This window comes from Pteronotus mesoamericanus, unplaced genomic scaffold (genome assembly GCF_021234165.1).
Source record: "Pteronotus mesoamericanus isolate MK-2021 breed Mesoamerican mustached bat unplaced genomic scaffold, CSHL_Meso_final contig_317, whole genome shotgun sequence".
NCBI classification, from domain to species: Eukaryota; Metazoa; Chordata; class Mammalia; order Chiroptera; family Mormoopidae; genus Pteronotus; species Pteronotus mesoamericanus.
Window position 1 is genome coordinate 2,919,835 of NW_026555133.1, and position 19,896 is coordinate 2,939,730.

The 19,896-nt window shown below is 58.3% G+C and overlaps 1 protein-coding gene across 2 annotated transcripts in view; it reads right to left on the reverse strand.

Annotated features, from left to right (window-relative positions):
• Nucleotides 1–532: 532 nt before the first annotated feature.
• The window catches only part of PITPNM3 (PITPNM family member 3), an 84,641-nt gene continuing 65,277 nt past the window's right edge, over nt 533–19,896 (reverse strand). For both annotated transcript variants that reach the window (XM_054575851.1, XM_054575850.1), the window contains 9 exons: nt 19,443–19,637; nt 18,773–18,921; nt 16,345–16,461; nt 13,523–13,639; nt 13,049–13,197; nt 12,637–12,786; nt 9,418–9,601; nt 5,951–6,079; nt 533–4,513 (listed from right to left, as the gene is read on the reverse strand). In XM_054575851.1, coding sequence (XP_054431826.1) covers nt 4,211–4,513; nt 5,951–6,079; nt 9,418–9,601; nt 12,637–12,786; nt 13,049–13,197; nt 13,523–13,639; nt 16,345–16,461; nt 18,773–18,921; nt 19,443–19,637 — 1,493 coding nt within the window. In that variant the 3' untranslated portion in view covers nt 533–4,210. The remainder of the gene's footprint in view (nt 4,514–5,950; nt 6,080–9,417; nt 9,602–12,636; nt 12,787–13,048; nt 13,198–13,522; nt 13,640–16,344; nt 16,462–18,772; nt 18,922–19,442; nt 19,638–19,896) is intronic.

Genomic DNA, 19,896 nt, shown 5'->3' on the forward strand with positions numbered 1-19,896 from the left:
GTATTGAGAGCACTGAGACACGCACCCAGGAACGCGGCCTGCGAGAAGTCAGCCCCCGTGTCGCCAGCGCCCAGGCTACTGGGAACCGGCTCCCGTCCCTGCTCCAAAAGAAGGGGTGGGAGAGATTTTCAGGCTCTGAGACCCGGGCCCACAGGTACCTATTTATATTCATGGCCCTGTGGGTGGCAGGGAGGAGTAGCTCTGCTCTGCAGCAACTCCTGCCCTTTGTAAGTTATTTAAGAAATCTGCTTTGTCATTTTATTAGAAAGAAACCCGTGTGCAACTTTTCCCAATAACTGTGCTTTTCATAATAAAGCCTCTCTCTGTGTTTGACTTCTCTTCCCTGTCACCAACACCCCCGGCCACTCTGGTCTGTGGTTCGGGCCAAGCCTTGTTCCCCTCATCCACCCTCACTCCAAGCCAGCCAGCCCCCAGCTCCGGGAGAACAGGAGTAACAGGAACGTTTTCTCAGTTTCATTCAGAGCAAAGCACATTTTAAAGGCAAATAAGGTTTTTATTTCAGTGACAACGTTTGAGAGTTAAAAACCAGCTCACATCAAAATCAAGACCAGTTGTAAAAATCTTTTGAACTCCATAATGCTGTTTTTGTCTTGTTAGAAATCTGGTATTTTACATTTTCTTTTCTAACGGAGTTTGTACAAGGCAGCCATGAAGAATATAATAAATCCTTTTCACCACAGAACCAGCCACCACAGATAATACTGAGAGTTACACACTTAGGAACAGTCAGACCACAGACAAGATCGGACAGGCTGCCACCACCGGGTAAACACATACAAAAGGACATGGGGTCCGAGGGTGGGGGGCCCCATGAGCGAACCGCCCTCCTGTCCTGCCCCTCCTTGGTGTCACCTGCTGCCCCTTGTCCCCACAAGAGTGGGGTTCAACTGATACTTCTCCCAACCACCCTCTTGGTTTCTTAGCAGGAGAGCAGGACCCAGACCAGGCCTCGCTGCTTCGACTTAACCCTAAGTATAACTTTTAAGAAAGTTCCCTCCGAGTCCAGAGGGCGTGGAAGGAGGGAGGTGACTTCTTGTGGCTGAGCTAAAGAGACTAGGTTTCCAGTGCACTTGGCACCCAAACTCCCAGGGCTCAGCAGGGAAGTCGGTTGTTAAGGCGGGGTCAGCTGCGAGGCTCCTCCGCAGTCCGCGCCCCTCCTGTGTGGGGCTGCACCTGGGCTGGGTGGGAGGGCGTCCGTGCAAAACCACGCCACAGCCGGACTCTGCCCCCGGCCCCGCTTCGTTTAAACATCGATGCCCCCTTTGTCTGCAGGACACCTCTGGGCATGAGTATGGGCTCCAAGTGGTGAAAGAAGTTAAAAAGCCATGAGACACCACCTCCCCTCTAGAGCCCATCCCCCCCCACAATCTCTGAATACTGGGGTTCAAACATGTTTGTTTTCTCTGGCCCCGTATCCAGGCAGGAGGGCCATGCATCCAAATGCATGAAAAGTCTCCTTTTTTAATATTTTGTGGAGCCTAAGGAAGGGGACAAGCTCTTTGGGAAAAGCCCATGACGCCAGAAGAGGAGGCCCTGGCTGCGGGTGCACCCTGAACCCCGACAGGGCGAACGGAGAGGAAGGCGGCAGGCAGGCCCTCCAGCAGGACGGCCACCGACCCCAGAGAAACAAACATGCCACACAAGAAACGGGGAGCTTTGGTCAGGCAGGGAGGTCTGTTTTCCAGCTCCTGAGGAAGGATTTCCAGGAAAACAGCCAGTCGGGGTCACAGAACTACCCAGAGACAGGCGGCAGCCCCCTCCAGAGCACAGCATGATTTTGTTTTTCTCCAACAAAACTGGACGAACAAAATCGAACAAACCACTGGTAGAGAAAGTGCACATTGGTTACAGTTGCCGGGAAAGCAGCACTGAAACCTACGCTGTCTGAGTCTGGTCACTACACAGAGCCCCGCACACACGCAGTCACACGCCCACGAAAGCTCCTAGAGCGAAGTTCACGATATCTCACTGTACACTGTCAGCCTCGCCGTGAGTCTCCAGAGCCCCACATCCAGAGCTCCAGAGAGGAAGAGGGTGTGACCCTCCTGCCAGGTCCCACATCCCAGCTCCGACCCCCACAAACGCAGGATCCCGCTCACGTGGATGCAACATTCCCCGGGGTCCTGGCACGCTCCCTCACTCCCGCTCCAAGCCTGGGGCTCTCAGGAAAGGCAGAGGGAATTGAACGAGGGGAGAAGTAGCTCCCGCTAGTTATTTCGGCGTTTGAGAGGAATACATCAGTGGCTTCTGCAGAAAGATGATGGAGTTTCAGAGAATCAGACCAAGTCTGCCCAGGTGTAATTCAGGGCATATTTTGGAAAGGAAGGGAAGGATTCGGGGCGAGGTGGCTAGGCCACATGAGCTGGTGCCTTAGGGACAGCCAGGGGGCAGGACCAGAGCGGAGGCCAGGTGGTCGCCCCTCCCCAGCAGGGTGGCCAGCACTGGGCACCGCCGTAATGCAGACGCAGGGCTGAGAGTGAAGCAGAGAGCTGGCGGGCCGGGCGGGGGATGTGGCAGGAGCGGGCAGACTGGAGAAGACACGTTTCTAGTAGAGCAGGGTGGGGGCTGGGAGCCCGGACCCCCTCCCAGCCCCAGCAGGGTGCCCCATTTGCCAGTGGTGCCAGCCGCCCCCACCAGCAGCTGCCGTTGGGGAGGACACTGGCCACATGGGGACTGCAAGAGGTAGACATTGAGCAGAAGCGACACTGAGCTGACACAGGTGCCTGCTGTGTATACAGATGTCTGGCCTGGCCCGTGATGCAGAGCCCGGGCTGAAAGAACTCAGGGGGCTCAGAGGCTGGGCCGGGCTGCAGGAGACCAAGACTCAGGCCCGGGGCCCAGCAGCGTGAGGGCCTGGACAGGCTTTGAGGGGCCCCAGGAGAGCTAAGCCCCCGCCAACCGCAGGGGACGACCCAGGAGGAAGTCATGGGCACCAAACCAAGCTGAGTGGCAGAGGGAAGGAAAGAAATACAACAGTTTGAGCCAAAACTACATGAACCCCCAGAACTCCAGGACCTCGGCTCTGTGCCTTCAAGGCGCCACAAGGGAGAATTCAGTCTGGGCTGAACTGCGGAGGAGGGGCCCAATCGGTGCCCTCTGGGAGGGTGTTTCTTTCCCCGGGACACTGGGTTTGGGCATCTGTGCAAAGCAAATCTCTCCACGGAGCAGGGCCCCTTCCCCTCAACCCCAAGGGCCTTCCTTTGGAGGGGTGGGGTGATCATGGCTCCCCCGGCCCACCCAGAGCCCCTCTCTCTCTGACTGTGGGGACGGTGTGGATCATGGGGCAGTCCAAGGAGCTCTCCGGCCTGAAAAGCCTCAGGGGGCAGAAGTGCCCGACAGCCGAGGAGTCAGAAACTCGCACCAACCTAAGTTCAGCGGGGGAGACCCCTCCGTGACATAGGAAGGCAGGGCCCTGAGAGGGCCAGCAGCCAGCTCCAGGGCTCACAGCCCGCCCAGCCAGGCCAGAGCCCAGGGCTGCAGCCTCCCAGGGGAGGGCACCAGGCAAGACTCCGGAAAGAGAAACAACTGTCCTCAAGGGCCACAGGAGAATGAAGATTCTGAGGACAAGAAGGCGAGACATGAACAACTGCAGGAGGACAGACCGTCAGCACCAGACCCGTCCTGCCTGGGTCACGGACAGACACCTGAACGTAGCATGAGCCCAGGGGGCATCCTCTCACTCCCAGAAAGTGGCCACTTTGCCACAGGAGAGCCAGGCCCACGATGGTGACTCAGGATGTCACAGGGAGGGCAGGCGCAAACGTCCCTCGCCTCTCCACCGCACAGCCAAGAAGCCGGCAGCTGTGGATCCCTGGCCTGGGGGCCTCTCCCTTTAGGGCCTGCCTAGCCTCGCTGCAGAAGCCTGGAGAGCTCAGAAAGGAGGTTGACTTCGTCAAACACTCCGGGCAGGCCTGCACCCCGCACTACACAGACATCAGCCCTGACGTGGGCTTGAAGTCGCAGGCACCGGGGAGGCAGCAGTGGCTGCGCTGAGACCTGGGCACCTCACCCCCTTGCAGCCCAGGGAGCCCCCAAGGCCGGGTAGGGTCCCTCCCCTCTGTGGTCGGACACTGCTGGACAGACACAGGAGGGAAAAAGCAGGAAAAGGCCTGTGTCGGGGAGAAGGCAGCCCCTCCGGTCCCCGCAAGCAGCCTGGTAGGGCCCCCCTGCTTCGCGCACAGCCTGGCCCTCAGGGCACCGACTCGAACTTGGGGGGCCCGCGCGCCCAGCTGAGCGCCGACAGGGGCCGCTCGTGGTCCTTGTCAGACTCCGGTTGGCTCTGGGCCCGCTCCGGCTTGGGGTTGGCGGGCGGGTCCGGCTGCTGCACCGACATGGTCCTGCGCAGGTGGTTGCGCTTCCGCAGGAAGTCGGGTTGCGCGTGTAGACCGAAGCTGCCCTTGCGCAGGATCATCCGCGAGTTGTTCTTCTTGGGGCGCGAACGGTGACTGGCCTCCAGCGCGGCCAGGTGGGCGGCGTAGCCTTCGCTCAGGAACTGCGGAGGGGATAGGAGTCAGGCCAGCGGGGCGGGGCCGGCCCCCGATCCTGCCGCCCACACCCCAACATCACCCTTTCTCGGCAACACCCTCCCCCGCGGTCTTCAGTTTCTCCCTGGAACCCCAGGAAACTGGAAGCTCACTAGCATTCAAGCCTCCCCCTCCTGCTTTGGACAACTGAGCGCTTCTGTCTTTACTTGCAGGTCATTCCAGAATTCTCTGATTCCTGACCCGGTGGAGGGGGACGGAGGGGGACGAAACTCCCATCGTTGTCACTTTCACTAAAATCCCAAAATATATGTCTCTCCCATTCATCATCCACCTTGTGCCCCATGGAACTTAGCTATTTCCTGGTCCCTACCACCCTCCTCCTTGTCAAGCCTTCTCACTGGGTGCTCAGGTGCTGCTGGAAATGTGGACCTAGACCACCGTTAGGCAGACTCAGGCCCCACCCCAGACCTGCAGAATCCGAATCTACATTTAAACAGGATCCCCACCTGGTCCATGAGCGTATTGCAGAGGGGGGCGGGGGATCGGCGCTGCTCTAGGGACCCCCCACTCTGGGCTCCCTCCATGTCTGGCCCTCACCTGCTGGTCAGTCTCACAGTTCACATTCAACATGCCCCCCAAAATCATCACCTTCCCTTCTGTCTATCTGCCCCTTCAGCCTGCTTCCCAATGCCAGGAATGGTGCCGGGTCAGCAAGCCAGAAGGCGGTGCCATCCTTGCCTTTCCGGTCCTCCATCCTGCACATCTTATCCCATCGTGACCACATCCGGTCCATCCTGCCTAAAAAACGCCTCACAGACCCTCCGACGTCTCTCCTCCCTTCCTTGCCCTGCCACTTCCTCCCGTCCCCCTTCAACCTGCAGCCGGAGGGGCTCTCTGAAGTACAGACTTAGAGTCCCAATGGGATGCGGAGCCAGGCCAGCCCCTCCCCCGCCCTCCCACATCACAGACAAGCTGTCACTTGCAGTTCCCAGAATACACAGGTTCTCTGTCATCTCCTGACCTTTGCTTTTGCTGCTGCCTCTGTCACATACGCTCCTGCAACCTCAGGCCCTCCTAGGACAATTCCTTCACGCTCCTGGAAGCCAGCCTTGCCCGCGTCCTGCTTAGCTGCTCCTGTCTGGAGCCCCACAATCCTCTCTGCTCCCCCATCAGTTTAGTATGGCTCTTGCCACACTGTACTGCCACTGTCTGCAAATTTTTCCATCTCCCTGCTAGACTGGATGACATGGCATCCGATTCCACCGGGGACTCTCCCCTGCTCCCAACACAGGACCCATTGCAAGGCAAGTGCCTGGTAGTATCTGTTGAATGAATGAATGAAACAAATGCAGGAATGAACAAATGAAGGAATACCCACCTACTCTGCTCCCCTGTACCCTTTCCCTCGCCCCCGCCCCGCCCCACCCAGCCCAGCCTCCACCCACCTGGCACTGGGTTTGGTACTTCTTGGTGGGCCGGCCCACAATGAAGATCTGGGAGGGCGGCAGACCCAGCACGCTGTAGACGGAGATGTCCTTTGTGGAGCCGTAGGCGGCGCTGATTTTGATGAAGCACTGAAACACAGGGCAGCTCATGGAGGAGCGGGGAGGCCCTGCCGAACCGCCCCCCAGGAATCTCCTGCTGGCGGACCCTTTGTCTGCACACTAAAGGACCCAAGCCGTGGGTCTACCCTGCAGGGGCCTGCCCTCTTCACCCCTCCCCTGCACCCCCGGTCCCCACTGTTCTCTGGGCAGGAATATCGGATAGCGGAGGTTATGCAGCAGTGGGGCAAAGCGTCCCTTTGAGTGCCAGGTGTACACGCCCCAGGGCCAGGACTGGAGCCAGTGCTGTGTGGCCTCCAACCTGTGCCGTCCACACCACACCAGCCTGCCGCTGGCTGGCCTGATGTCCTCCTCAGAAGCCTCACCCCAGCTCAGAGCACTGCCCGGCTCCTCCGCATTCCAGCCCCCCCCCCGCCCCCGCCACCTACCCCATGACATCCACCCCCTTGGGAGCGCTCACTATCTCACAGCTCCCCACTTCGAGCACCCCATCAATGCTGTCTTCTTTCCTCCCACTCCCCTGCCCCCCAGGTTCCCTGGAGACTTCTGGTCCCAGGTCACAGCTTGGCTTCCTCCTAAGTCCCACCATCACTGGGATATCGTCTTTAAGGTCCGTAGTGACTGTCACCTCCAAGACTGAACCGGAACTGCCCCCTCTGAACTCTGAATGGTGGCTTTCCCACGCTGACCCCGCTCCTTCCCTCCTGTGACCCTTGCAGCCTCTCTAGCCTCATCCGGCCCTGGTTCTCTGCACGCCTCTCCCGCCTCGCCCCTCCTCACCCTGCCTGGGCTCCCTGCGGCCTCCCTGCGTGCCCTCTCCTCCATCTTGCATTCTCCAGCCGCTCTCCCTCCTCCCGCACCCCCCTGGCCACACCTCAGCTGGAGCCCTCCACAGCCACCTTCTCCATTTCTATAGGCTGGCTGCTGAGAGCTTCCGGAGAGACACAGAACCACGCAGCTCTGGCCCCACACATTCTTGCTGCTCCCCGTCCTCCAAAGAAGCTTCTCCCAATTTTTACTTCCCTCCCTGAGCTGCCACCCAGCCCCGGAGGTCAAAGCTAAGAGGGGGCTTCCTCAGCCCACTGGCCCTCTCCTCATCAGCTGGCTCCCCCACAGCCTGCCTTCAGCCCAAAGGAAGGAGCAGCTTCTTGGTCCCACCCGGTGCCGCCTCCTGATTCTCCCCAGCTCACTCCTGCAACTTCCATCCAGCAAGTCCATCCCCACACACACTGCCCCTCTGAGACCCACCTTCTCTGCCCCTCCCCACGCTCCTTCTGCCCCCTCGGCCCTCTGAGGCCACGCTTCTTCACCGAGGTCATCAGTGTGCAGCCCACATGGCAAGGACGTTTCTCACCAAGCCACACCTCCTCCTCCCTGGTAGGGGAAGCTGCTCCCCCTGGCCTCCCCCGCACCTGGCTCTCGGAGATTCCTGGCCGCCTCTGGCTCCCTGGGGGCCCAGCGCAGCCCTCCTCACCCCCTCCCAGGGCTCCGTTGGCCTGCTTCAGCTGGGGCGGGTGCAGCTTGGGTCCAACGGCCATGCACGCCTCAGCGGGTCCACAAATGAGGTCACCTGCTTCCAGCCTGCACCTTTCCATCTCATTCATTATATTTTGGGTGCCTATCCTGTGTCATCATTGCCCCAGATGCTGGCGACATACTGGTAACAAAACAGACACAAGCTCTGCTTTTGTGGAGACACAAACCTCCATGGAGACTATGGACAGGTCAGGTTAGTAGCGCCTTGGTTCCTCCTGGTTACTCCAGACAGACATCCGAGAGCCCCGCCCTCCCTCCATGAAACCAGCACTGAGTCCTGACAATCTGCCTCCCGATGGGCCTGCGCCTTCCTCCCCATCCCATGGCTACCACCTAGACGCTCATCTTCCTGTCTCTCGTTTGCGCAACAGCTGCCTAACCGACTTCCCAGCTTCTGCTTCTCCCACCAATCTGGTCTCCACAGAGCTGCCAGAGGGATCTTCCTACAGCCCAAATTAGATACTTTAGCTCTTCTGTGGCTTCAAGCCCTTCCATAGCCCCCCGTTGCCCTCGGCAGAGAGTTCCTGGTCTGGGCTTGGTTTCTAAGGTCCTCAAAACCTGCCAACCTCAGGTCCCTGATGACCCCTGGGGCCTCAGCTCCCAGGTGTCCTGGGTCTGACCCTGCACCCCCTCCTGCAGCTCAGAGAACATCCCAGGCTCTTCCTACCTCAGGGCCTTTGCACGTGCTGTTTCTTTGGCCACCTGATAAACTCGTACTCACGCTTCAAGACCCAGCTCCAAAGTTCCCACCTCCTAGAAGCCTTCCCTGCCCTCCCCAGGCAGAGCTGGTCCTTTCTCCTGTTTGCCCATAGGGCGTTTTCTAATTACACCAGATTTACATGTCCTCCCTCCTCTAGATCCGGGATTGGGGGACTTTTTATGTGAAAGACCAGATAGTACAATAAATATTTTAGGCTTAGCACTCTGTTGCAGATACTCAACTGTTGCACTGTAGCTCAAAAGCAGCCATGAACCACACATATAGTGAATCAGCTTGGCTGTGTTGGCAAAAAACTTTATTTATGGACTGAAACTTGAGTTTCATATATCTTTCATGTGTCAGGAAATAGTATTCTTTACTTGATTTTTTCCCCCAACCATTTAAAAGTATGAAAACCATTTGTAGCTCAGGGGCCATATAAAATAGGCTGCAGACCAGCTTTCGCCCCTGGGCCCAGAGCTTGTCAACCTCGGATCTAGCTCAGTGGTTCTCAAAATGTTGCCAGCGCCAGAATCCCCTGGAGGGTTTGTTAAAACACTGGTTGCTGGGCCCCTCCCCAGAGTTTTTGATTCTGTAGCTCTGAGGGAGGGCCAGAGGGCCTGCATTTCTAATGAGCTCCCAGGGGTGCTGTGCCTGGGGTCCTCAGGGCCTGGGGACACAATGTGAGAGCCACACCGCAGCTCTAGGTCACAACTCTGAAGGGCATCATGCTCTTCATGCCCTGGACAGGGCAGAAAACACAATAGGCACTTAGGTGTCTGCTGAATGAACAGCCAAATGCAGAGATAAGAGTGTAGGCTCTAGGGTCAGGAAATAAAGAATGACAGTCCACCTCTGAGATCTTGGGTAAGTCAGGGAGCCTCATCTTTCCCCTCTGTCACTGAGGATAATAAGCCCCATCTTTCTCATGGGCCCACTGAGATCAGCTGAATGTGCTTTGCAAACTGGCCATCGCTTGCACAATGTAAGGTGGTGGGTAAGTGGATGAGGGCCCAATGGGGTTGAGGGAGGAGGGAAGGAGTGAGGAGGAGGGTCCCGGAGGCCACACCCCTGCCCTCCGAGGCCGAAGGCCCGCCCCAGGCAGGACACTCACCTCCTGCACGAGGTTGCGGAGGAAGATGGCCTTCTGCCGCAGCGGGTCATGCACCAGCCCGTCCGAGAAGAAGATCATGCCCTGTGGGAAGTTGTGCTGGGACAGCCACGACACCACCCGCTGCTTCTGCATGTCCGGCCGCCCCGTGATGTAGAGGATCATGTAGCCCAGGTCCTGCCAGTGCCTGGCGAGAGGGCATTGCAGCGTCCAGCTCAGCCCCAGCCCACTGCCAGCCACCCACTGCCCGCCGGCCTGCCCCGCCTGCTGCCTTCCTGAGAAGCTGAGGGGCTGCTTTAAGGAGCACTAGGGAGAACCAGAGGGACCCCCAAATCCACACCTCCCGTTGAGCCCCATGAGTCCTGGATGTCTCTCTTGGGTCGTTCACAGGCACCTCGTGCTCACAGCCACCTGATCCCCGGACTCCTGTGCCCTTCTCTGCTTGTGTCCCCTTCTTTGTGATGCTGCCAACGCAATTCAAGTTTCTGGAGCCAGAGACAAGCGCCTTTGATTCCTCCCCTGTCCTCCTCCAATTAGAATCTTTACTCCATACTCCATACCCTCACTGTAATCCCTTCTTGGATCAGGCCCCTATCTCGCCTGGGTCACTACAAGAGCCTCCTGGCAGGCCTCCTTGCCTCCACTCCCCCCGCTTCAGTCTAACCTGGGCCGTGCAACCTTGGGCAGGTTACTTAACCCCCAGGGTTTCAGTTTCCACTTCTGTGAAATGGGAATAATATTAGCAAATACCACGCAGGCCACCCTAAGAGTGAAATGAATTAATCCCAAATGTTCCTGGCATGCTGTGCTCTACTCAGTTGCTTCACTATTACCCCCTGTGCTGTTTCCATGGTGATGTTTGTAAATCACAAATCTAACCTGATTACTCCTGTGCCTAAAGCCATTCCTGGCTCTCCAGGGCCCTGAGGTCACAAACCCTCTCCTGACTGTGGCCCTGAACCTGACCTCCCAGCCAAGCGGAGCTGCATGGCAGCCCCGGCCAGGCCGGCACCCTGCTGCTGCACACCCCTCCCCTAGGCAGCCTTCATGGCTCTGTCTCCTGTGTTCCCATCCTCCCACCTTTCCAGGCTCCCTCCTCCAGGAAGCTTTTCCTGCTTCCCAAGCAGGATCAGCCTCTCTTCTCCATACCCGTCCAGCACGGCGGGAGGTGCTCTCCGCTGACTTCACGCAGCATCCTGGCTGCAAGAAGTCAGATAAGCCCAGAGCTTATCTGACTTCTTGCAGCCAGGATGCCAGAAGTCAGTGGAGATTGGGTGCTTCCAAATCTGGAAGATGATCTGAGAGATCTGGGGAGGTTTTGTGACGATGCACGGGCCCAGGTGTCACCCCCAGAGATTCTGTTAGTTTGGAGGTGGGGCCCAGAGATCTGTGATGACAAAAAGCAGCTTCTGAGGAGCAGCAAGGCTTGGAGAGCACCACAGAGACCCGGGGAGCCCACCGGGTGGAGGCGAAAGCACCGGAAGGGTCCCCGGAGAGGAAAGACCAACCGCAGCCTCCCTTCCCAGCTGTGGGGGGCCGACTCGGGAGGGGTTGGGAGAAGATGCTGTCACAGGAATGAACAGCCCAGCCTACAAGGCGGCGGTTGACTCCTGCGATGACATTGGGCCTAGGCATGCCCTGATCCTGCAGGGCCAGGGGGCCTTGTGAGGTCAGCAGCCTCCTGGGAGCCCCTGAGCCAGGCCAGCCTTCTCTCCCCAGAGCAACCACTGCTGCTGGGCTAAGGCAGCACAGCCCCTGCCCAACACCAAGAACCCCCAGGACCCGGGATCTGCTCCACTCGGGGGGCTCCGATCACTCGGAGTCCGGGGTCAGGCTCCCATGCCCATGACTTGTTTTCCCCACAGCATCGCGAGACTCCTCCTACTGGGATCTCTCTCTGCATCAGTGCCCAGCACGGAGCCTGGTTTAGGAAAGGGCAGGTGGAGGCAGCGGTAGGTGGAGGGAGGCGAGGAGGGTGGGAGGAACAGAAACGGCACCTCTGTTTCTCTATCGGCAAAATCCTCCTGCGCCCCTCTCAGCAATGCAGTAGCCCCGGGAGGCTGTGTTTCTGGACATCTCCTACCCTGTCCTCAGTTGCTCTCCAAAATCCAGCCGCCCTGAACTTGTTCTGCCTGTCCCCACACGTGCTCTGCTCTTCCCTGCCCTTGTCAGCGTGTGTCCTCCTTCTCGGCCTATCTAAGTCAATCGATTTTCTTCTTTTCACCTTTGTCCACTTGCTAGTATTTGTACAATGGCATGATTGAAAAAATATATATGTATAATCTCCTTCCTTCAGGGGGTATCTCAAATGCCACCTCTCCCTGAAAGCCTACTCTGCTTTCTCTAACCAGCTGAAATAGCCCCCGCCTCTCAATTAGCAATGCATGTTAGCTAGTCTCCAAAGAGGGCCCCTCAGTGAGCCATGAGTCCCCATATTCACACCTTTCCCCTTGGATCTGGGCTGAACCTGCGACTAGCTTGCAATCGATAGAATGCAGTAGAAAGGACACTGTGACTCCCACAGCTGGATCATAAGAAGACTTGCGGCTTCCACCTGCGTGTCTGGGAGCCAGGGGAAGCCCGCCACCTTGTGCAAAGTCTGAATACTCTGAGAGCTGCCGGGCTAGGCCCAGGGAGCAGCCATGTGGAGAGACAGAGCAACCCAGACGAGAACAACAGACACATTCAGAAGCCAGCCCGCTTGAACACCCAGCCCAGTGAGGCCTCCAGACGACCCCCAGCCCAGACCACCTTCTGGCGGAAATTGCTAGAGAGACGCCACATGAGACCTTTCAAAAGAACCCCAGTCAATCTGCAGAACCGTGAGACCGAATAATAAATTATTCCGTTAAGCCGCTAAGTTTGGAGCCATTTGTTACACAGCAAGCGATCGTCAGAACACACCGATTTTATCCTGATTGGGGTCAGAAAGTGTGAGACCAGGGCTGATTCACTGCAGAGAGAGCTCAGATGGAGTTAGAATAAATGGAGGATGGAATTAGAATAAAAGGGAGGGAGGGGGAAGCGAGTCTAGGAGGCGGCGGGAGGATCCCCAAGGACGCTCAGTGCATTAATATGGGAGGTGAAGCCAGGACTTGCCGGCCCCTGGCCCAGGGACCAGTGGAATTCCTAGGGGAAACCAGAAAACACACATCCATGCCCCCCGGGCCTGCTAGCTCCTGCCCAGGGGGGACGTGTCCCTTGCAGGGAGGCAGCACTCACCGGACAACGTCCACAGCCCCAGGCCGGACCTTGGGGTCACTTCCCATGATGGACACGCTGGCCGCAAAGGACCCGTCGATGCTGAATACCACGCACTCCATGCCGCGGGGCAGCACCGTGAGGTAGCTCATCGCACAGGTCTGGTCGCCCCTGGAAGGTACCACCGGGGGTCAGCCGTGCGCTCAGGGTCAGGTGTTAGCCTGAGGCCGGAGGTCAGCACCACTGGGGTCAGAGCTCCGTCTGGGGCCAGGGCCAAAGGGAGTCTGGTAGTGACCTTGTCCGCTTCTCTCTCTCCCCACAGAAGGATGAGGCCCCAAAGAGGGCACCCTGAGGACCCCATCTCCTGGGTAGGCTAGGCTGGAAAGGTCATGAAAATGGGTGGAACGACCACGAGAAGTTTGCCAGGTCTCACCTGACGACCATTTTGACGGGGTAGACGCCCACACCCAGGCGCCGGGGCCGCGGCACGCTGTACGTGATGCGGCCGCTGCTGTTGGTGATCTCCGTGTCCAGGTGCACCCAGCGGCCCGAGGACGGCTCCGCCATCACCAGGATGTCCACCTGCAGGAAGCAAGGGGGCCGGGGACTCACTGAAAGCTGTGGGCGGCGGACGGCTGCAGGCTTGGCTTCGGGGCTCGGCCAGGGACCACTCTGCCAGAGCGTGGGGTCCTGCCTGACACATCCGGGCCCCTCCCATCCTCTCTCTTTCTACCGCAGCCACGCTGGCCTCTCATGCACCAAGTTCAGCCCTTGCTCCTCACCTCTCCCTGGCAGGCTGCCTCCCAGCTCAGCCCTCCCAGAGCCCTCGCCCCACGTGCCATACGGTACCATGAGGCACCTGGTGCACCCGTGGTCGGTCAAGGAGGGGATGGCCCAGCCCCTGTACCTTCTCTCCCGTCAGAGCCACCATATCGAGGGGCCCGTACATGAACCGTCCCACCAGGACCTGGGGGCCGTCTTCGGCAGCAATCACGTCATTGGCCCGGTGGTTAGCAGTGACATTCTGGAAGGACAGAAACCAGCTCAGCTTTGGCAAGTGGGGCTGGACCTTGCGTTTTCATTGCATTGTCCTTAGCATTGGCTGGAGGGACTTGGATGTGTCAAATCATGTCTCCCTATTAACCTGCCTTAGAGTTTCTGAGATGTGTTCCCATGGAACCCATGAGAAAAACAGACCCTTAGACTCTAATGCTGTCCCCAGGGAGTGCTGGGGTCCCTGGAGATGGGCATTCTCTGTTCTTGATCCTCCCCCATGGCCCTGAGGAACCGCTGGTCCTCATAGCCTGTCATCCTCCTAGGTTCCTAGGCTGGAAACTGACAGGCACATTTGCCTCTTCCTTCCACATCCCTACTCACATCCAATAGCCATTTACCACCGTCTCCTCCTGGTGAAAGGTTTCAAACATACAAGAGTAGAGAGAACAGTGTAACAAAGTCCCGTGTGCCCGATACCCACTCACGGCCACTCTGATGTCCTGCCCTGGCTGAACCCCGACCCCAGCCCACCCCGGATGATTTTGGAGCCTTCCTGGACATCACATCACTTTATCTACGATCCCAACACTCCCGCCCTTCTTCATTTCTGGTTCCAATTCATTCTGCAGCTCAAAGGCTTCCATTGGCCCAACCACCCCGACTCGGTCTGGCTTCAGCGCCCGAGTCGCTCAGTCTGGTGGCCCTTCCTTCACAGAACTGTCCTCCTGGTTTCTCTCCCCACACCTGTGTGACCTCCCACCGGCACTCTGCTCGTAGCTTCTTAATGAAGCTCCTTATTCAAAAACAAGCCCCATGGCAGACCCGTCGTCTTTATAAAGCACAAAGCCGCTGACACCCAGTGCCGTCTGAATAGAGTCCAAATCCCAAGCTCAGCGTCAAAGCCCTGCGCGGGCAACCCTTTCGGTCTTCTTTCCCGCTGCTCCCCTTCCGAGCCCCGCCCGTCCTTTCAGGTCAGGCTCTGCGTGGCCGCCAGGCCTTTGCTCACGCCGGACCCCCATTCTACACGCCCTCGCTGGCCTCCTGCCCCCGTGCTCCAGCCCCTCACTGTGACCTGGCTCAGCTATGTCCCCCCCAGAAACAATGCTTGGATTCCCCAAAGAGGGCCTCTGCCTCCTCTCCACTCCCGCGGTCTTTCAACTCAATTCAACAGACGTCTGCAGTCGCCTCCTCTGCACTCGTCCCTCAGCTGGGCTTCGTGGACACAGAGCAACCAGTCATTAACCCTGCCCTGGTGACACTGTCAAGTGCGGGACGCAGGCCCCCTTCGCAGGAACACGGGACAGGGGGAGGGGGCGTAGATTCATGGAAGCAGACGCATGGAAAGATGCTCGACCTCACCAGCTGTCAGGGCAGTGCCAATGAAAGCCACAGTGAGACACCGTTTCAGACCCACCGGGATGACTAGAATTGGAGACAGATACCAAGTGCTGGCGAGGGTGTGGAGAAACCAGAACCCTCCTGCCCTGCTGGGGGGACGGGAGATGATGCTGTGTTGTTCCATTTATGTGAAATGTCCAGAATAGGCAAATCTACAGCGACAGAAAGTAGGTTACTGATGGTTTAGGGCTGGGGGTAGGGGAGGGGGAATGATAACCAAAGGGTAAGGGGTGTCCTTTGGAGGAAATGAAAATATTTTAAAATTGGCTTTACACACAAGGGTGCATACATGTGTGAATATATTAAAATTCATTGAATTTTAGGTGGGCGAATTGTATAATTCCTGAGTTATATTTCAATAAATATGTCCAAAGAAACAGTCAATTCATGGAACGCTGGTCCCCCTCTACCTTTTATTTATTTTTTTAAGATTTTATTTATTTTTTTATGTATGTATGTATTTATTTTTAGAGAGGGGAAGGGAGGGAGAAAGAGATGGAGAGAAACATCCAGTGGTTGCCTCTCATGCGCCCCCTACTGGGGACCTGACCCACACCCCAGGCATGAGCCCTGACTGGGAATCCAATTGGCGACCCCTTGGTTCGCAGGCCAGCGCTCAATCCACTGAGCCACACCAGCCGGGGCCCCCTCTCCTTTTCACGGCTGTTGGTGGGGTCTGCGTCTGATCGCCCCCGCGGTGCCCCCCTAGCGGTGCCTGTGTCTGTAAATCCCTGTCCTCCACTCACCCTCTAGAGGAGCGCCTGGGACCAATGGCCTGAACTGTGCTTCCTGATCAAGCACAAGTGTATACACACCAAACTCCTATTTATACTTCAGCGCCTTTAGAGGGACCCTTCATGGCAGCCCCGCAGGGTCTGCCCTGCAGTTCTCCTCCCCACCCTCTTCCTGGCCTGTGCCCGCCTCTGCCACGGCCAACGTCTCTCCCGGTCATGCGTGGTGAATCAGACCGTGCGCCCCGTGGCCCGGGACAGGGCTCGTCGCAATTCCCATCCCCATCTGCAGAGGCCTGGCATGGAGCAGGTGCTCCCGAACTGGCATCTCACCAGCCCCTGGGCCCTGGGCCCCCATTCTTGGGGCTTTTGTGGAGTCGGGCCACCCGGAACCAGCTCTCCCATCTCGTGTGGACCCCAGCCCCCGCCCCACCCCGCGGCAGCACCACGGGCCTCATCTAAGCACCAGGCCCAGCCTGTGTGAGCGCTCAGCTCTGAGGGGCAAGTCCAAGGCCTTCCCTGGCACGTGGATGCCCCAGCCCTGGGGCAGCCCATGTCCCCGAGGCCACGTCCCAGCCAGTGTGCAACTCCAGCAAGCACGCACCCGCAGCTTGACCTGGGTCCTCTTACGAAGCCACTTCTCTCGGGGGTTAGCAGGGCTCAGTGCGGCAGGATCCAAGCCAGCGCTCTCCTTGACGTTCACGCTCTCATAGCGCATCACCTGATCGACAGGGGCAGGACTCCAGGTCAGGCCACCTCAGCCCCTCCCCCTCCTTCCCAGGGTGTCAGGGCCCATCCGCTTGTGGCTGGAAGGCCCTCCTCCAAGCCTCCCCACCTCCCAGGAGGCCAGGAGGCTGGAGGCCTCAAGGCCCTCGTCCCTGCCTGGCCCCCCCCCGCCCCCACTCCACCGTCCTGACAGCCAGGGCCAGAGCACAGTCTCACAAACGCCCTCCAGCCTGGGAGCACCTCTTCCCTCCACACTCAACATCTCCCCGCATAGGTGCCCACTCTCTGCCTTCCCTCCTGTTACGGGGAGGCCGGGAGGCCGCCCTCACCTGAAGCCCTGATCCCAGCCCCTCCCACCCACTCAAGGTCATTGCTCCTGGAGCACAGCTTCTCTTAAGCAAACGGACTGATTTGTCCCTCACCACTGAGCCATTCTCTTTTGCAAACAAATACACGTGGTCGATCGACCGCGCTCACCATAAGAAAAAAACACTCTCCCTCCGACCCTTGGTGGCTCTCCGATGACCACCACACTTCTCTGCTCTCCCTTACTCCATGCTCAGTCTCCCGTTCCCTCCCTGCCTCTCCCCGGCTGCCACTCCAGCCGGGCTTCTGTCCCCCTTGCTCCACTGAAGTCGTTCCTGCCGAAGCCCCGCCCATGAGTCCATTCGGCCCCGTCTCAACGGTCCACTCGCCCCCACCCGCCTCGGTTCTCCCCCGCCCTGACCGTGAGGGAGGTCTCCTTCTGTAGCTCCTCCTCTCTCCCCTGTGGAGCTGCAGGACTCAGCCTTGACCTTCTCTATCTAATGGGAATTCCTCTCCCCTCCCCTCCGTGTCTGTGGTGTTGGGATTTATCATAAGCAATATGTATTTGTTTTTTTTTTAATCCCTATTTATGGCACAGAGCTCCTAAAACCCCCGTAATTGTCTAAGTGATGAGAGCAACAAAAGTGTCTCTTGGTATGTTAGTGAGGTGACTTTTGGGGGCCGGTTGCCAAGGGAGCCAACCAGGTGAACAGAGGGTTTGAACTTTCAGTCCCAACCCCTAACCTCCAGAGAGGGGAGAGCGGCTGGCCTTTGGATCAGTCACCAGCGGCCAATGATTTGATCAATCACGCTTATATAATAAAGCCTCCATTAAAACCCTCCAAAAAGAGGGCCCACAGCGCTTCTGGCCTGTGAGCACGTGGAGGTTTGGGAAGAGAAGTGTCCCCAGAGAGAGCAGGGAAGCTCCAGCCATTTCCCCACACCTTGCCCTGGGCACCTCTTCCCTCTGGCTGTTCCTGAGTTATATCCTTCTATAATAAACCAGAAATCTAATAAGAAAAATGTTTCTCTGAGCCCTGTGAGCCACTCCAGCAAATTAATCAAACCCAAGGAGGGGGTGATTGGAACCTGTGATCAGCCCGTCAGAAGCCCAGGTGACAACCTGGACTTGCAATTGGCACCTGAGGGGGGTGGAGGTCACACTTGTGGGACCGAACCATTACCCAGTGGAATCTGAGTTGAATTGTAAGACACCCCACTGGTGGCGTTGAATTGCACGGTGTGGGGAAGAAACCACACATTGGAATTGGTGTCAGAATCAGAGCGTTGTACTTGTCACTAGCTTTAAATGTCATCCAAGCGCTGATGACCCCACATTTTTATCTGTAAAGCTGACATCTTCCCTCAGCTCCAGACTTTATACTCACCTTCCTTCTCAACACCTAACAGGCATCTCACCTTCCCAGGTCCACAGCCAAGACTCGGTCTCCCCACCCCAGCTCGCTCTCCCCCCGCCCTACGGAGTGGCACCGCTGTAAATATTCAAGTGTAACAGGACCTGCTGGCCTCCCCTCTCCTTTCCAGCCCAGAAGTCAGCGAGTCCTGTCACCACAGCTCAGACCCGCACCCAGCTGAGCTCCTCAGCACCTCCCCTACCCGCACCTTAGCCCGTGCCACCATCTTGAACTTGGGCTCCTGTGCTTGCCCATCGCGGGCCTCATGCTTTCTCCCCCAAATGGCAGTGGGTCTTCCTTGTAAAAATCCAAGATATCTCTTCCTTGCTCAGAAACCTGTACAAGCTTCTGACTGGACCCAGCATAACATCAAACTCCTGACCTTGGCCATGGAGGCGGCCTGGGACCAGACCCCTCCCCCCCCCCCCCCCCCCCCCCAGCCCCACCAACATGCACACTTGGCCGAGGGCTCCAATGACTGCCCAATGGCCGACGGGGCCTGCAGGGCAAGCCTCTTCTCCAGACACAGAAGGACGGGGCCCTGCAGAGGGGCCCTGCAGGCAGAGCCCGGAAGGGGCAGAGTACCTGTCTCAGGATGAAAGCCACCACGTCCGTGGACTCCCAGTAGCTGGCGTGGAAGAGGTGGGGCAGCGCCACGGTGGGGAAGGCCGTGAGGACCTCGGGGCAGTACAGGGCGTAGTCGATGCGCTTGGTGCCCCACCACCTGGCTGTGACTGCGGGGCCGAGAGGGACGTGAGGACAGGGCAGCCTGCCTGGGGCCTGTACCCAAGGGACAGTGCGGGACCCTCTTGTGCAGGCACAGCGGTGGATACTCCACGCGGGGCACAAGTTTGAGCACCCAGCTCAAAATGAGCTCTGGGACCTAAGCTGTTTCCCTTCCCACCTCCCACCACCTCCCTCCTCTAGGACATGGGCTGCAAACTTGTCCCTGAGGAAGGGGACCCATGCAGACATCCACAGTCTCACCCCAGGGCTGCTGGCCAGCCAGGGTTCCCAGTTGGGGAACCTGAATATTGTGATCAGGGCTCTGCCTGAGGTCAGAGCTCTGTCCACAGTCAGAGGTCAGGGCCCTGTCTACAGTCAGAGGTCAAAGTTCACTCTGAGGTCAGAGTTCAGTCTGGAGTTCCATTACCCCTCCTCCCCCACCCTCAGAGCTCTGGCAATGGACCAGCAGCCACCCAGAGGAGGGTCCCGAGGAGGGTCCCAAGGAGGGCCCCAGAAGCCTCTCACTCACTGCGGGAGGCTCCAGCGGGGGCCAGGCTGTCGGAGGACTCTGAGCTGTCACTGCGGGAGCTTCCCTGGCTCATCCTCCGCCCTGGGCGCTGGGACCGCGGGGCCTGAGAGGGTGAGGCAGGGGCGTCCAAAATCGGCGGGCTTCCCCGGGAGCTGCCCTCCAGGAAGAGGGAGCTGTGGGTGTGCAGGGCATCAGCTGGAGGGGGAATTTCATGGTTAGGGCCTAGAAGCAGACCTCCAATAGAACCACCGCCCTCCCCGCCCGGTGCTGTGCCAGCTCCATGGTGTGCGGGAGGCTGGGCACTCAGAGAAGATGCTCCTCCTCCTCCCCCACCACCCTACACACTCACCTGCCCAACAGGCGCCCTGCATCCCTCACCCCTCCAGAACCCACCATAAGGAGCCGTTGGTTTCCATGTCCTCTGACTTGTAGGTTATGCAGGCACAAGTCATAG